Source organism: Mustela lutreola, chromosome 7, assembly GCF_030435805.1.
Source record: "Mustela lutreola isolate mMusLut2 chromosome 7, mMusLut2.pri, whole genome shotgun sequence".
Lineage (NCBI taxonomy): Eukaryota > Metazoa > Chordata > Mammalia > Carnivora > Mustelidae > Mustela > Mustela lutreola.
In genome coordinates, this window is record NC_081296.1 from 6,018,472 (window position 1) to 6,033,254 (window position 14,783).

Genomic DNA, 14,783 nt, shown 5'->3' on the forward strand with positions numbered 1-14,783 from the left:
ATAAAAAGATCTTATTCCAGAAAGAAACTAGATCCTGGGGCACCTGGGTGGCTCAGTGGGTTAATCTTCTGCCTTCAGCCCAGGTCATGGTTTCAGGGTCCTGGGATCGAGTCCTGCATCGGGCTCTCTGCTCAGCAGGGAGCCTGCATCCCCCTCTCTCTCTCTGCCTCTCTGCCTACTTGTGATCTCTCTCTCTGACAAATAAATAAATAAAATCTTTAAAAAGAGAGAGAGACTAGATCCTATTAACTTTGTGGTTAAGTTCCCACAAATTTGCAAGAAACAGGTGAATTCCCATGTCATTTTAAAAAGTTCCAAAGTGAAAAAGAAGAAAGAATTTTAATGCATCATGAAACTAGGAAAACCTTGAACACAAAACTGACAAATATATGTAAAAATTGTTTTACATGTAATGGTATAGTTTAAATCTTAAATAAGAGAGAAGTATAAATCCTAAGTAAAACAGAAGCAAGTTAATCAAGGGATTAAAAGACTACCCAGTATGTGCTATGAACTGAACAGCTGAATCCCTCCCCAAGTTATTATACTGAAGCCCTCATCTCCAGCATGCTGGTATTTGGGACTTTAGGAGGTAATTAGGGTTAGATGAGGTCATGAAGCTCGGGTCCTGGTGAGAAGGTTAGTGCCCTTATCAGAATAGAAACCAGAGCGCTTCCTCTCTCTTCCTGCCAGTAGGAGGACAGAGAGAAAATGCCGCTGTCTGCAAGCCAAGAAGAGAGCTCTCCTCAGAAACTGTGCCCAGCCAGCACCTTGATCTTGGACTTTTCAGCCTTCTCAGTGAGAAAATAAATTTTGTTGTTTAATCTACCCAATCTACAATATATCGCTATTACAACTTGAGCTGATTAATATGATATGTTTTCTGACCACCGAGGAAGTATATTAGACAATCCCCAAATATTTAGAAGTTACACAATAATCATCTAAATTACTCATAGGCCAAAGGAGAAACCACAATGGAAATAAATAGCTTTTAAAAATGCAGGTTAATAAAAATATGAAGTGCTAAAATCTGTGGAAAGCAGCTAAAGCCATGATTTCAAGAAAATCAATAGCCTTAAATGGACATCGTAAAAAGAAATGCTGAAAATCATAATCTAGATATCCATTTCAAGAAGTTAAAAAAATACAGTAAATTAAACAAAACAAGCAGAAAAGAACAAAATATATGAGACTAGATATGAATGAGCCAGAAAATAAAATAGAAGTTGCCTCTTCAAAAGACTCATAACATTGATAAATTCATGGTGATTTATGAATAACAAAAAAGGTGAACCATAAATTACCAGCATCAAGACTTAAAGAGAGAATCTCAGAGGCATTAAAAATAAAGAGTGCACATGTGTAATGAAAATCACTGTATGTCAATAAATTTAAAATTTTGCATAGACTGAAAATATTCCTACAACAACCAAATAATCAAAACTAACTCATAAATATAGAGAACTCTGACTAGTCTCTATAGCTATTAAATTAAATTTGTAATTTAAAATATTTTAAAAATAGGGGCGCCTGGGTGGCTCAGTGGTTTAGTTAAAGTCTCTGCCTTCAGCTCAGGTCATGATCCCAGGGTCCTGGGATCGAGCCCCGTATCGGGCTCTCTGCCTGCTTCCCTGTCTCTGCCTATTTGTGATCTTTGTCAAATAAATAAATAAAATCTTTTTTAAAAATTTACACAATATTTAAAAAATAAACTCAAATGTCAGATACCTTCCTTGGTGAATTATTTAAGGCATAAATAATTCCAACCTTACATAAACTCTCCAGAAAATGTAAAAAGAGGGAAAACTTTCCCTAACTCATTTAGGTCAATGTCACTCATAAACACAGAGTAAAAATCCTAAACAAAATATTAACAATGAAGTGATGTATACAAAGAATATTATTACATCATGACCAACTTGGGTTTTTTCCAGGAAGGCAAAGTAGTTTCGACCCTGGAAAATCAGTCAGTGTTTATGATAGTAACAAAATGTTAGAGAGAAATCATGCAATCATTTCAACAGAGGCAGAAAAACATTGGATAAATTTCAACAGCTATCATGATCCAGAACTTTCTTAATCTGAATAAATGCCCCCCCAAAAGCAAATGGTGGTAGTAGGTGGGCCAGAGACTAGAGCAAGATATTTTCATTCCTCTCTGTTTCAAAAAAAAAAAAAAAAAAAAAAAAGAAAGAAAGAAAGAAAAGAAAAAAACAGCAATGACATTGAAAGAAAGACATAAGAATAAAGCTATTGTCCCATATGAAACAAACATCTCAGTAAACCAGAAATCAACCAAAGCACAGTGCTAATATGGACTAAAGTTATCCCGGTCTAGTGGAGATTGGGATTGGAAACTTGTAATGGCAGCTAGGAGCTCAGTTTGTGTGGGGAAATTAAAAACAGCACCAAAGCGAGGGGGTCACTTCTAGAAACACAGTAGGGCAAGGCTCCCTGACCCTCCATAAAGGGCTATTTGTGTGGTTTTGTTTGTTTGTTTGTTTAGATTTTATTTATTTAATTGACAGACAGAGATCACAAGTAGTCAGAGAGGCAGGCAGAGAGAGAAAGGGAAGCAGGATCCCCGCCGAACAGAGAGCCCAATGCGGGGCTCGATCCCAGGACCCTGGGATCATGACCTGAGCTGAAGGCAGAGGCTTAACCCAGTGAGCCACCCAGGTGGCCCCTGTTTGTGGTTTTTAAATTCTCAGAGGAGTCTTTTTTTAACCCAATTTACTGAGGTATGACTGATATGTAAACAGTTGTATATATTACTCAGTGAGTTGGGGAGTAAGGACCCCTGTAAGTCCATCAGCACCATCAGGCCATAAACACATCCATTTTCTCCCAAAGTCTCCCTCCATCCCTATTCTTATTCTAACTCTTTAGCACCATCATGGTTACCATTACTGTTATTCTGGGTGGGGTAAAACCACCTACCGTAAGATCGACCCTCTTACCAAGTTTGAAGTACACAATGACACAGCATTGCTAGCTAGAAGCGTGATGCTATAGCTTCCCAGAACTCGCTCATCTCGCCCAGCTGTACCTTCGCACCCTTTGACCATCCCCTCCCATCTCCCCTCCCCCCAGCCCCTGGCAGCCATCCTGCTACTCTCTGCTCCTGTAAATTTGACTACTTCAGAGCCCACAGATAATGAGATCACCCAGCATTTTTCGGTGTCTGGCTTCTTTCATTGAGCATGATACAGGGGAGGCTTTTTTTAATTCCTTCCACTCACAGGCAAAGCCAGGACAGATAATTTTCCTTGAGATCTGCCTTTTCGGGGTGGATTTTTTTCCAATGTGTCTTTTCACTGAGGTAGATCCTGGCTTCATATGGGAATCTCCATTCCATTCCTTATTTCCTGGAGATCCAATGACTTGTCTGTTTCCAGAAAAAAAAATAACTGTTAAAGCCAAAGGTCTAGATTTGTGCCATTGGCAACTGTCCCCTATGGAAGCCCTAACTTAAATACAAGGTTACCATGCTAGATCCATGCTATAGTTCTTTTCTTTTCTTTTTCTCCCTTCCTTCCTTTCTTTCTTTCTTCTTTCTTTTTTCTTTCACTTCTGAGGATTTATCTTACTTTCTCACAAGGGTCGTTTTACATTTCAAGTTGTTTTATACATCTTTTACTCAGTATTTTAGAATCTTTTAGTAGAAGGGTCTTCAGTATATCTAGTTCATCGCTTGAGTAAAAATGGACCTTCACATACTCAGAACAATTATTTTTGCAAGGTTAGCTCTAGGTGGATCATGATTTCCCCATAGTATTCTAAAGATATTATTTCTTTACTTTTTTGGGAACTTTAGCTGTTAATAAGTTGTTAGTTGATATGTCTTTTAGGTCTTACAACTCTTAAGATTTTCTTATCATCTTTGCCTTCCGGCAGCTTTGCTATTATGTATCTAAGTGGGATTCATTTTCATTTATTTCTCTTGACACTAGGAACAGACATTTTTTTTCCTTAAGTTTTAGTAAACAGTTTATTTAATATCTTGTTTCTCTGTCCTTACCGGTTCTTACCTTTCTTCTCTTTTCCCCACACTTTCAACTTTCCATGCTTTAATTCTCTTGACTTCCTCAGTGCTACCTTTAAGGCAGCAATTCTTTCTTCCCTTGTTTGTAGGTTACTCATTTTTCGCTGGGTTTCAAAATTTCTGAGTTGTGTAACTGGTTCTTTTTAAGACTCCCCTATTGTGACTATATTTCTGCCCGTGTCTATTTCACAATTTCTAGTTCTTTACATGGATACTATTTACCAACTTAGATCACCAAAGAGCTCAGGGACACAGTCTTTCTCAGACTGTTCTTGTATTTTGACTTCATCTGGAGTGAGTTCAGCTTTCAGCTGCTGAGTCTGCTGACCATCTTCATTGGTATTAGGTTTCTTCGTGTGCTTTGGGATTTCATTCTGCAGGCTCAGTTTGGTTTCTCTCTCCCCACCTCCCTTTGTCCTATTCTCTGACACTTCCCCTCGGGGCCTACAGTGTTGTTTACTTCCATCTAGCCCTCCAGCATCTCCAGTCCAGAACCAAATCTCATACGGACAACACCGCACAGAAGCCCCATATGGACACTGACGATCCAATCACTGAGCCAACGTGTGATTTGTGGCTACACGGTTGTATCTCCCCTCAACCCCCACAGGCGAGTAGCCTCATCTATACAATGCCTTCAGTTTGTGATCAGCAGCAGCTTTTTTCCTGCTTCTATTCCCAAAGGAGCAGTGAATGTGGTTCTTTCTAATCAGTAAAAAGGAAGATATTTCGGCCCTACCTTCTATGGAACTGAACTCTCATGAGTCTTGACTGCTTGGGGTCTCAAGTCCACAAGAACCACAGGTCTGTTTTCACTCACCACTTCACACTTTCTTTCCATTCCCGGCCCACATAGTTCTTTTCATGATATGGTCTTCAGTGTGTTGTTTTAATTTCCCTGCACTTACACTGCCTCTACCATTGATCTGTGTTTGGAACAGAAGGTAAAATTAAAACACCAGCTTAACTGGAAGCCTACCAATTAGCTGGGTAGTAACTGATTATATCTAAATTTCCAGTAGCGTTGGAGGTGAGGGAACTCACCAACAGTAGAAATATATATCATATTTTGATGACAACCGAGCTATATGGATAAATAATTAAAAGCATGAGGTTTCACTATCAATTCAGCTTAAGTATATAACGTATTTGGAATGACTGCTGGATAATCATCTTTCAAGAAAGTGTATAGCTAGAAGAATCCATCAGAGGCACAAGGGACTGGAAATGAAACCACTGTTAGGCAAGAAACGGGGAACTGTTTCTTCTTAACAGACTGAAGACTAAATACAGGGTTTTTTAAACTTCGAGAATTGGGTAACAAGGTAAAGCAAGGAGGTAGAGAAACACATTACTCTTGCCTCTTGCTTTCTGACTTCTCTCCCTAGCAGTGCCGATTGCTGTCAGAGAAGAAAGCTCCCCTCAGACGAGTGGGACCATTATGTAACCCCTGCGTGTTTCTACAAGCTGCTGGCTCTCCCCTGGAAAAACCGGACTCCATAAATAGCAGACACTCAGCAGTTATGGCATAGACCGGGGGGATGGGGAGTCACTCCATAAGAGCAAATAAACATACAACACCCCACCTTGGAGAGTCCAGCCTAATTCATCAAATGCGTTCGCCTTTGGGTAAACAAAGATCCATGGACTGTCCGGCCCGATCTCAGTGGTAACTTTCACCCTGGGGTGATATTTTACTGCTATTGCCCTTGGAGTCAGTAAATATTTGTGTGGAAAATATTATGCAACACCCTGTTCCTGTTATTCCTACACCACTGGTTTCTAGAACCTAAAACATTTTTGTAAACTTACCTTCACTTTGGCACCCACCCTTTGTCTCTGCTGGGTTTTTTCCAATATAACTCTCAAGCTTCGAAAAGTTTATTAAATTTGCAATTTTTGAAACGAGGAAGAGTATTTCCCTTCACATAAAAACAGACTCTTAATTTTGCAAAGTGGCCAAGACATGTTGCGCACTCTATTATTATTCCCAGCTTGGAGGGAAGCTCTGTGGGCAAGACGGTGCCGGAGAAGATAATGCGTGATCATTCTTGTTGAGGCCCAGAGATGAGGGCACGGGGCTGCTGCCGCACACGGGACAGGTTGGCTCGCTTCCCTCAGCAGCCCTAAGAAACAGGGTCCGCACTCGGTACTAACTCTTGCTGGGGTTTGGGGAGCCAGGGAAGGGAAGCACTGCAGACTGAACTCAACCCTACTGATGGCCGCCTGGTCAGCTCAGGGGAAGGCTATTCCGAAAAGACCCGGTTGAAAGACCGGGCACGGCTCTGAAGACTTGAGTAAAAAAATGCAACTTGAAAGCAGCCTCAATGGTGAAAGGAATCGGAGTTGAAAGGAACCTGCTGGCACAAAGTCCAGCATTTTCCATCATTACTCAGATGAAGAGGCCCAGAGGGGCCCAGAGGGCTAAGGCACTGCCTGAGATTCCTGGAGGGGGCACAAGTGGGGCACCACCCCATGCCCCCCGCCCACCCCCAGTCCTCTCTCAACTATAAAGAGATCCCCTCTCTCAGGGGTCTCAGCATAGGGTCCTCCGTCATGTTCTGTCGGACTTCATTACACCAGTGAGAAATGACGGCTTTCCTGGGAGAGATTTCACTTTTTTTATGGAGAAGAGAGATCCAGACGGCGGGCACAGTATGTGCAAAGGCCCAAAGGCAGGAATGAACACGAGCGTGGGTCACGGTGAACATTTACCGTAGCTGCTGACACGGTCCTCGGGGCATGTGTGTGCCTCCGTGTATGTGTGCGTGTGTGTGAGTGTGTGTGTGCGTGTGCCAAGGGTGGTAGTAACAGGAGATGTGGTCCAAGAACCTAAAAGCAGGGGCACAAAAGACTTTATAGGATGCTATGGACTGAATTATTTCCCCACAAAAGTTGTTGAAGCCCTGACTCCTAGTTCCTGTGAATGTGATCTTATTTGGAAATAGGGTCTCTGATCGATTCAGATGACGTCATTTCTATTGGGCGCCAACCCAATATAACTGGTACCCTCATAAAAAGTGGACGTTTGGACAACGGGACAAGCAGAAGGAAGACAATATGGAAACCTGGGGAGAACAGCATCCACAAGCCAAGGAACGCCTACCAGGAGCTGGGAGAGAGACCTGGACCAGGTTCTCCCTCCCAGTCCCAGAAGGAGCCAACCCTGCCTGCCCCTTGATCTCAGACTCCCCAGCCTCCAGAACGGAGACAATCATCTTCTGTTGTTTAAGCCACCTTATCCACAGTACTGTGTGACAGCAGCCCCAGGAAGGTCACATACATGCCAAAGTAAAGAACACAGACTGTGATCCTCAGGTAAGGAAAGTTCCTGGAGGGTTTTATGTGGGAGCCTCTCACGGTCACCGCGATTTAGAAATTTCTATGAAGGTCATCCCTGTGTGTGTGGGTCAGAGCAGGAAACCCAAGAGGAGAGAGTTTATTTGGCTACAATGGAAACAGTTCATGCAAAATCTCTCTGCACAGAGGCAGGGGCAGTTGGGAATGGCTGGGGAGGACTGCTAAGAGGTTGAGAGAGATGGCGTCGTGAATCGTGTCCACATCCTCAGTTGAGAAATGAAACCAGAAAAAGCCGCTTAACACAAAGAAGAAGAAGAAACTCAAACTCTATGATAAATAGAATAAATAGTAGGGAAATGTATGATTTGGACTTCGCCTTAAAAAAATGAAACTAAAAATAATGAAATCAAGTTATTTACACCATGCACTGAACGTAATGTCAGTGGTCATGGTCATGGCAACTCAGTCTGCTCCTTCTTAGAACAAAGAATCGATTATTCTGCATTTTCTCTCTCGCTCGCTCTCTCTCTTTTTTTTTTTGCTAAAAAAATTGCATGATGACCCACTACAGCAGTCTTCACTTTCAGAGCTGGATCAGAACAGGGTTGTTTTTGCAAAAGCAAAACTGAGTTTCACCATGTCCTCAGCCCCCTTGGTGGGCCCTGCTGGGCAAATCCCTCTCACTTTAACCCTGCTTTGTTTGTTTTTGTTTTTTAAATATTTTACTTATCTATTTAATTGATAGAGAGAGAGATAAAGAGAGAGGGAACACAAGCAGGGGGAGTGGGAGAGGGAGCAGATGCGGGGCTCCATCCCAGGACCCCAGGATCATGACCTGAGCCGGAGGCAGACGCTTCACGAACTGAGCCCCCCAGGCGCCCCTGAAGCCTGCTTTGTGTTGGCACCTGTGTCCATTTTCTGTTCAATTGGCCACTTGTGCCCAAGTCCTCACTTGCCAATGGCTTGGGCTACAGAGAAAGACCCAACGGGGGAAGACTAGCTTTCCGTTGACGGGGAGTAAGATTTGGAGCTAGAAATAAAGCACACTCCAAATTTATGGGTGACCGTTTCTTTTTTTCTCTCCTCCTTGTTTATGACTACAGAACTGCACACTTAGCCCAACCGTGGTCACCATTTGGAGTCTGTATAAATCCCAAATCGTTTCGTTTGTAGCCCTCTTTCCAGAAGGCCCGCGCCGGCTGGCGTCGAGAAAGGGGAGGTGGTGCAGGATTCCAACCTCGTGGGAAAACGTGTTGGGGGAGGACACTCTGTGTCTCCCCCTCGCTGTGCTTCCCCTTGTCCCTCACCCCGGCTCAGGCGAGTGGCCATCTGCTCCCATCTACAGAGCCTCGGGGGCGGGGATGTGTCAGCGAAGGAAACAGAAATCCTGGCTTTTCCAAAAATATCTAAGTCAGTGTTTCCAGTATTAGAATAAGAAACAACTGAGAAATGTAGATAACAAATTTGGATTATGAGAGCTTAATAGAAGTGCCATTTCTCCAAAGATAAAAGGGGACACTCCCAGTAGCTCTACACTCAGCATTTCCCCCATACGACCGATGCTCTGGGAAAGGTCTAGACGTACCCGTTAAAGCGAGCATCCTAACCCCGGGTTAGATCAAGCCTCCCTAAAACCCCTCCTGTATGTCTCTTCGGCAATCTTGGATCATTCCGGAATGCAGTAAACATGGGGGAGGGGGAGGCAAGCAGGAAGGGAAGCAGGTATCCCTGTGCTGTTCCTGGGCTCAGGTCCTCACTGCTTCTCAGCGGAGCACAGCGAGGTAGCTCCAACACGAGTCAGGACGTCCCTGGGATTTCCTGACCCTACAGCTGAAGTCGGCAATATGGTCACGGGAATACAACCCCGTTCCTGCCCCCACTGGAGGGGTGCCCTCACCAAAGAGGAAAGCACACATTGGAGCCGGGCTCGCCGGGAGCCTGTGCCCGTTGGAGGGGCAGACGCGGGAGAAAAAGGCCGTGTGCAGGGCAGGAGGGCTGGAGTCCTAGCGTGGACACGCTAGTCCATCCCGACCCCCAACTCCCTCAGACCACCAAGGCAGGAATTTTATATCACAGCCAACACATCTCAGGGAATCAAAGTCAGAAGGGTCGAGAGAATTCCAGAACCCAACTTATTTCCTGAATAAACATAAAATACACCGGTCCTCACTCCAGGACGGCCGGGGAGACACAAGGATCTGCCTGCGTGACTTAGAGTCCCAGGGGTCGCAAACCTGACTTTAGGGAATAAAGGTACCTTGTTAGATGGGTGATCTGATTACCAAGAGGCAGGTAAGAGATTCTGGCAAAGAGGGAGAGGAGCAGACCAGGAATGACTGCTATATTTTTGGCAATTGATTAGTGATGGAAGCATGATCAAGCCAACGAAGGCAAAGGATTGAAGAAGGAAAAAGTGGGTGGTTGGATTCTGGAAGCTCTTGGGTCAGAAGCCAGGGATGAAGAGGCATCGTCCTCTGCAGCCAGCAACGCCCAGGGAGAGAAGAACGTGGGGAAAACTTAGCCTCGCTTCTGATAAAATTCCCCAGGATCTCATAAGGACTTAAGCAGGAAAAAGGATTAACTTTTAGGGTCAACCTTTCAGACCAAGGAGACCAAAAATAAGTTGACGTCATCTGTTCATAGGGGCCTGTACCAGTGCACCCCTCAGTCTGAGATCTGAGGCAAGTCAGCGGGAGCGGTGGCAATACCCGGCGTGTAGCTAACAAGTAGGAGATCCGCTCAGTCACTCCACAAACACGGCCCGAGCACTGACCGGGAACGTGTGCTGACTCTACCGCGGAGCCCGAGCCCTTCGATGTGGCAGGAGGCAAAGCAGTGCCCTTGAGGAGGCAGAAGAGAACAGTACCGCGGACTCCATGGTTCTGCAAACACAGACCAGCTGATGTTCGTTCCCAAGAGCCCGGCTAACGGCGGTTCCTGCTTACCTCGGCGGTCCCCGTGCACCCAGCAGGAATCTGGCCGGCGCACGAGGTGAATGGAGAAGAGAGAACGTCTCCCCAAGCCGGGAGAGGGTGGGCACCAGCCTCTATGCACACGTGGGTGTCTCTGCGGGAGAGGGTGTTAGTCCCACACGGCATCGCAGGAGCACGGGCCAGCACGTACCTGGGGGGGCAGGGCTCGGTGTTGCAAGCCTGGCTCATGGCTGGCGGACGGTGGAGCGTGTCGCACAGGCTGTCGCTGACTGTGCTCTGGGTCTGGGTGTGCAAGCACACGGCTATGGCTTCCTGACGGCCTGCAGGTGGGAGACAGCAAAATGCAAGTGACTTAGAATATCTTATTGTGGAGGGAAGAGGGGGTGTGGGGACTTCTTGAGCCGCTGCCCTCTGACTACGCCGCTCGGTTCCAGGTTGCATTGCAGGGGGCACATGGGGGCAAACAGCTGCGCATTTTCCAGTCTTCCTGCCTGTAATATTCACCCCACCGCCTTTCCTGCCCACATACACTCCCCTTGAAAACCAAAGAAGCACCCGACCTCCCTCATAACCTTGTGAGGTCCAAAGAATGGTCTCACCATCTCCAGTTCATTAGTTGAATAATAAGGACACTGAGGTTTAGAGAGAAATCAAGACATCCAAAAAAAAGGGGGGGGGATAGATTCAAAACTAAAAATTAGATTTCCTGTCTCCTAAGCCAGAGCTCTGTCTTTGTCCTGCAGGGACAGTCAACCAAGCAGGGACTGTCCTTGAGCAAACAGGAAACTTCCACAGGCTGATCTTTGCTTTGGGGCCCGTGTAGCCCCAAAGCCCACATCTTCACCCCTATTCTTCGTCTATGGAGACAAAAAGAATTATTGGAAAATCAGAACTGCACAAGGTATAAATCAAACTCCGGATGAGAAAGGAATCACATAAAAATTGTAACAGCAACTTGACTCTGCTATTGGAAATATGCAAATGTATTCAGTTTCACACAAGAATGTGTGTTCCATTAAGTTTGAAGACTGTGGTTCTCTTTCCGAATGCCATGTTTCAATCCATCCGTTTTATGGTATTTTACAGAGTGCCGAATAGGCCAAAAGGATATTTAAAATACACATCGGTGAGGTGAGGTTCTTTCCACTGCATTTTCTCCTGCTTTCTTCAGTTGGAATCTCACGTTCCCAGCCATAGCGGGATGCGATCTCCAATCTCCATGGATCGCCCATGACGTTTTTTTTTTTAAAGTAAGGACTAGCTAACTTGAGATACCGAGGGGACACAGCAACAACTGAATCACCAGTTTCCATTCGCAAATGTCAAGCTTCGTCCTGACTCTGTCTGGACACAGATGCTCCTTTTCTAGCAGGGCTGCCTTTCTTTTTTGTCAGAGAAAAGCCCGATTACCTTGTACATGTATTTTAATTTGTAATCAAAACACTTTAGAAAATGTATACAGAGCCAATTTTGGAGTGTTTTCTGAAGATGCAATGGGTCTAATGTCATCTCATTTAACCATTCGGATGAAATATTAGACCCCGCATTCTCTGTCTTAAAGCAAGCATAGTCAAAAGAATGTAAAAATCAATAGGTGGCTTAGGATACTTATTGGGGTAAAATGTATTTTCTAAAGACGACCACAAAAATACCTTCCACCTCACATACTCAACCTATGAGATCACTTCAATGCTTTTCACTTCAAGAGGCTTGATAAGAGCTTTATCGTCAAAAGGAGAAGCAAAAAATATAAATATAATTTTACTTCTTATGCTTAGCAAAACTTGGGTGGTAACGGTGATGCCTTCTGGAGCTATGAAATAAATGAAGCATTAAAATTTCAGTATAATTTTTTCTAATCCATCTCTTTGGTCATATGAGGCAATATCCCTCAGTCCATGCTTGACTTCTACAATGTCATAATAAGAGGGTCTTTCGGGGGCAGAAATCATATTCAAGGCCTTCATCAAGAAATGAATTAACATGGGGGGAGGGATTCGAAAAAGGGAGGCAGAGCCAATTAACACATTTCCTTGTTTGGTTTCAGGTTCACATGAGTTGGTTTTCTTGCACGCAAGTCTTGAGTAATTCAACATTCCAAATAACATAACACACACACACACACACCCCTCTCAGTACGAAATAAATACCCAGAGCGATGAAGAACATCACTCTTTAAGGTACTCTGTCCAGTATTTTTACATCAAGTTGTAAGATAAAAATGAAAAAATGCATTGAGTAAGAAAAGTATGTTGATTTAATAACGGAAGAGCCTTGGGCCCTAGAAAGAGACATGAACATGGTCTTGAAGCACTAGCGGAACAGGAACAAGAACCGATCCTCTATTAGTCTATAAACTGCAGTAAGTCCCAAAAGCCAGAGGTCATGCCGCTCACATTCTCTGACCACCGCAGAGTCCAACTGTAAACACATAACAACAAAACCCCCAAGTCCAGCCATTGGAATTTTCTAGACGTCATTCCCTATATAACTCTTGGTCAGAAAGAGTGAATGGATCCCACAGTATTTGTGGTCAAAAAAAAAAAGAGGAGAGAGAGGCTTAAGACAAACTGAGACCAGATGAACAGCTCATAATAACAATACCATCATGAAACGGATGCCTTTTTTTTTTTCCCCAAGAAAACCTAAATAAGGGAAATTACTTGAAAATTAAGATCTTGACTGAAACAATAACCAGGAGTGGGGGGCGGGTCTTGAAAATGACGTCCGAGACCCAGCCACAATGCTCCTGCCTCAGTCCCGTCCAAGAGGGAAAAACAGGAATGGGTAAGAACCGGGGCTTTCAAACTTTTTAAATAGGTAATATCCATGATATAACATTTCTTAGAAGATGTTCTTTATTGATTTGGGAGAGAGAGCACGCATGAGCCGTGGGGACGGGCAGAGGGAGAGGGAGAAACAGGCTTCCTGCTGAGCAGAGAGCCTGACATGGGGCTCGATCCCAGGACCCCAGGATCCCAACCTGAGCTGAAGCAGACGCTTCACTGACTGAGCCCCCTGGGTGCCCCGTGACATAAACCGTTTGACGCTGTTGGGAGGACTGGAAAACTCCGATTCGTGGTACCGCGACTACAACACTGACGGCGGCATCGGTTCAAGGGAAAGAGAATGTCGCTACTTCATAGCACGTGGCCCTGTACCAGCACCTGCCCGGGCCACCCTGAACAGAACAGTGAGTCTGTTTTCCTCCCTCTCCACTGCTCAATGCCCAGGTTGCAGCCCCGCAGACCGGGGAGGTCTGTGAGTGCGTCGCAGGCACGGCGGTGGCCCGGGGAGGGGGCGGGGGGGGGGGGTGGAGCGTGACACGCAGCCCAGGCTTTGCTGGAGCCTGACAGGAAGCCACCCCTGCACGCAGACTGGCTGGAAGAGACGACAGCTCCGGGCCCGTCGGGACTCAGAGCTCTGGAGAGAACAAGACAGCGGTGGCGGCCCCTCCGCGTCGGGAGCACATCTCCGTGCGGAGTGAGCGAACAGGAGCCCCAGGGGCCGGCTGGGGTTGCAGCGTCCCCCTTCCCCCTGTGGGGAGTCGTGCTTGGACTCTGCCCTGTGAAACGGGGGACACCGACACGTGTGATGCCATTCCCGGATCCTATACCGGATCCTATACCAGCCCATTGTAGTCAGTCGGGTAAGAGCAGTGTGCCGTGACCTCCCACATTGCTGCATTCGCTCCCCAAATCACTCACACACAAACGCACTCACACATACACACACAAAAGCACCAGGAACTTCCTGCCATCAGGCACAGAGACCCACTGCTTCTTGCACACAGAGAAGCCTGGCCTGTTTCCATTAGGAGCTGCCTCTTCCACATCTCGAGACCGAGCTCTACCCATGGGTCACTTCCTCTCCTTTCCATCTTCCCAGGAAACCTGTGGATGACTTCACCTTTTGATTTCACGCCGGAGCTTTCTCACTTCCTTGTAAGTGTCCCCGAGCCACTCGGGCATTGACAAACACAACACGCACAACCCATGATGCCTTCTAGCCTTTTCGCCTTCTCTGTCTTCTCTATCACTAATTTTGCCCCCAAAGTATCTATTCCTTTCATCTCTAACATAGCCACCCGTGGCTCCTTCCTCCATCCTTTCAAAGCAGACTCTCAGTCACCAGCGGCCTCCCGCTCTCTTCCCCGAGATTCTCGTTCCTACCCCGGCTTCGGCGCTCTCCGCACACAGATGACTCGTGAATGTCTATGTCCAGCTACATCTTCGCACTTTGCCTCGGATTCACGCGTGCAACGGTCTACTTAGCATCCCTACTGGGAGAAGTCCGAAGGCATGTTGAAGTCATTCCATCCGGAACTGAACGCATGATTTCCTTGTGCCCAAGTGGTCCTCCGGGGAGCACGCGTCATCCCAGAGAAGAATCCAGACTCGGACTGGCCACCTCACTCCCTCTCACCCCCTCCACACACAGACTCCCGCCTCCAACCCGTCTCTCTAAGTCATCTGCCGTCCACCATCTCCAGCATCCTTACC

At 45.8% G+C, this 14,783-nt stretch overlaps 1 protein-coding gene across 1 annotated transcript in view; it reads right to left on the reverse strand.

Annotated features, from left to right (window-relative positions):
• Window positions 1-14,783, reverse strand: part of ADAMTSL3 (ADAMTS like 3) — a 339,850-nt gene that overhangs the window by 87,237 nt on the left and 237,830 nt on the right. The window contains exon 17 of the mRNA XM_059179851.1: window positions 10,472-10,601. Within this exon, the coding sequence (XP_059035834.1) occupies window positions 10,472-10,601 (130 nt within the window). The remainder of the gene's footprint in view (window positions 1-10,471; window positions 10,602-14,783) is intronic.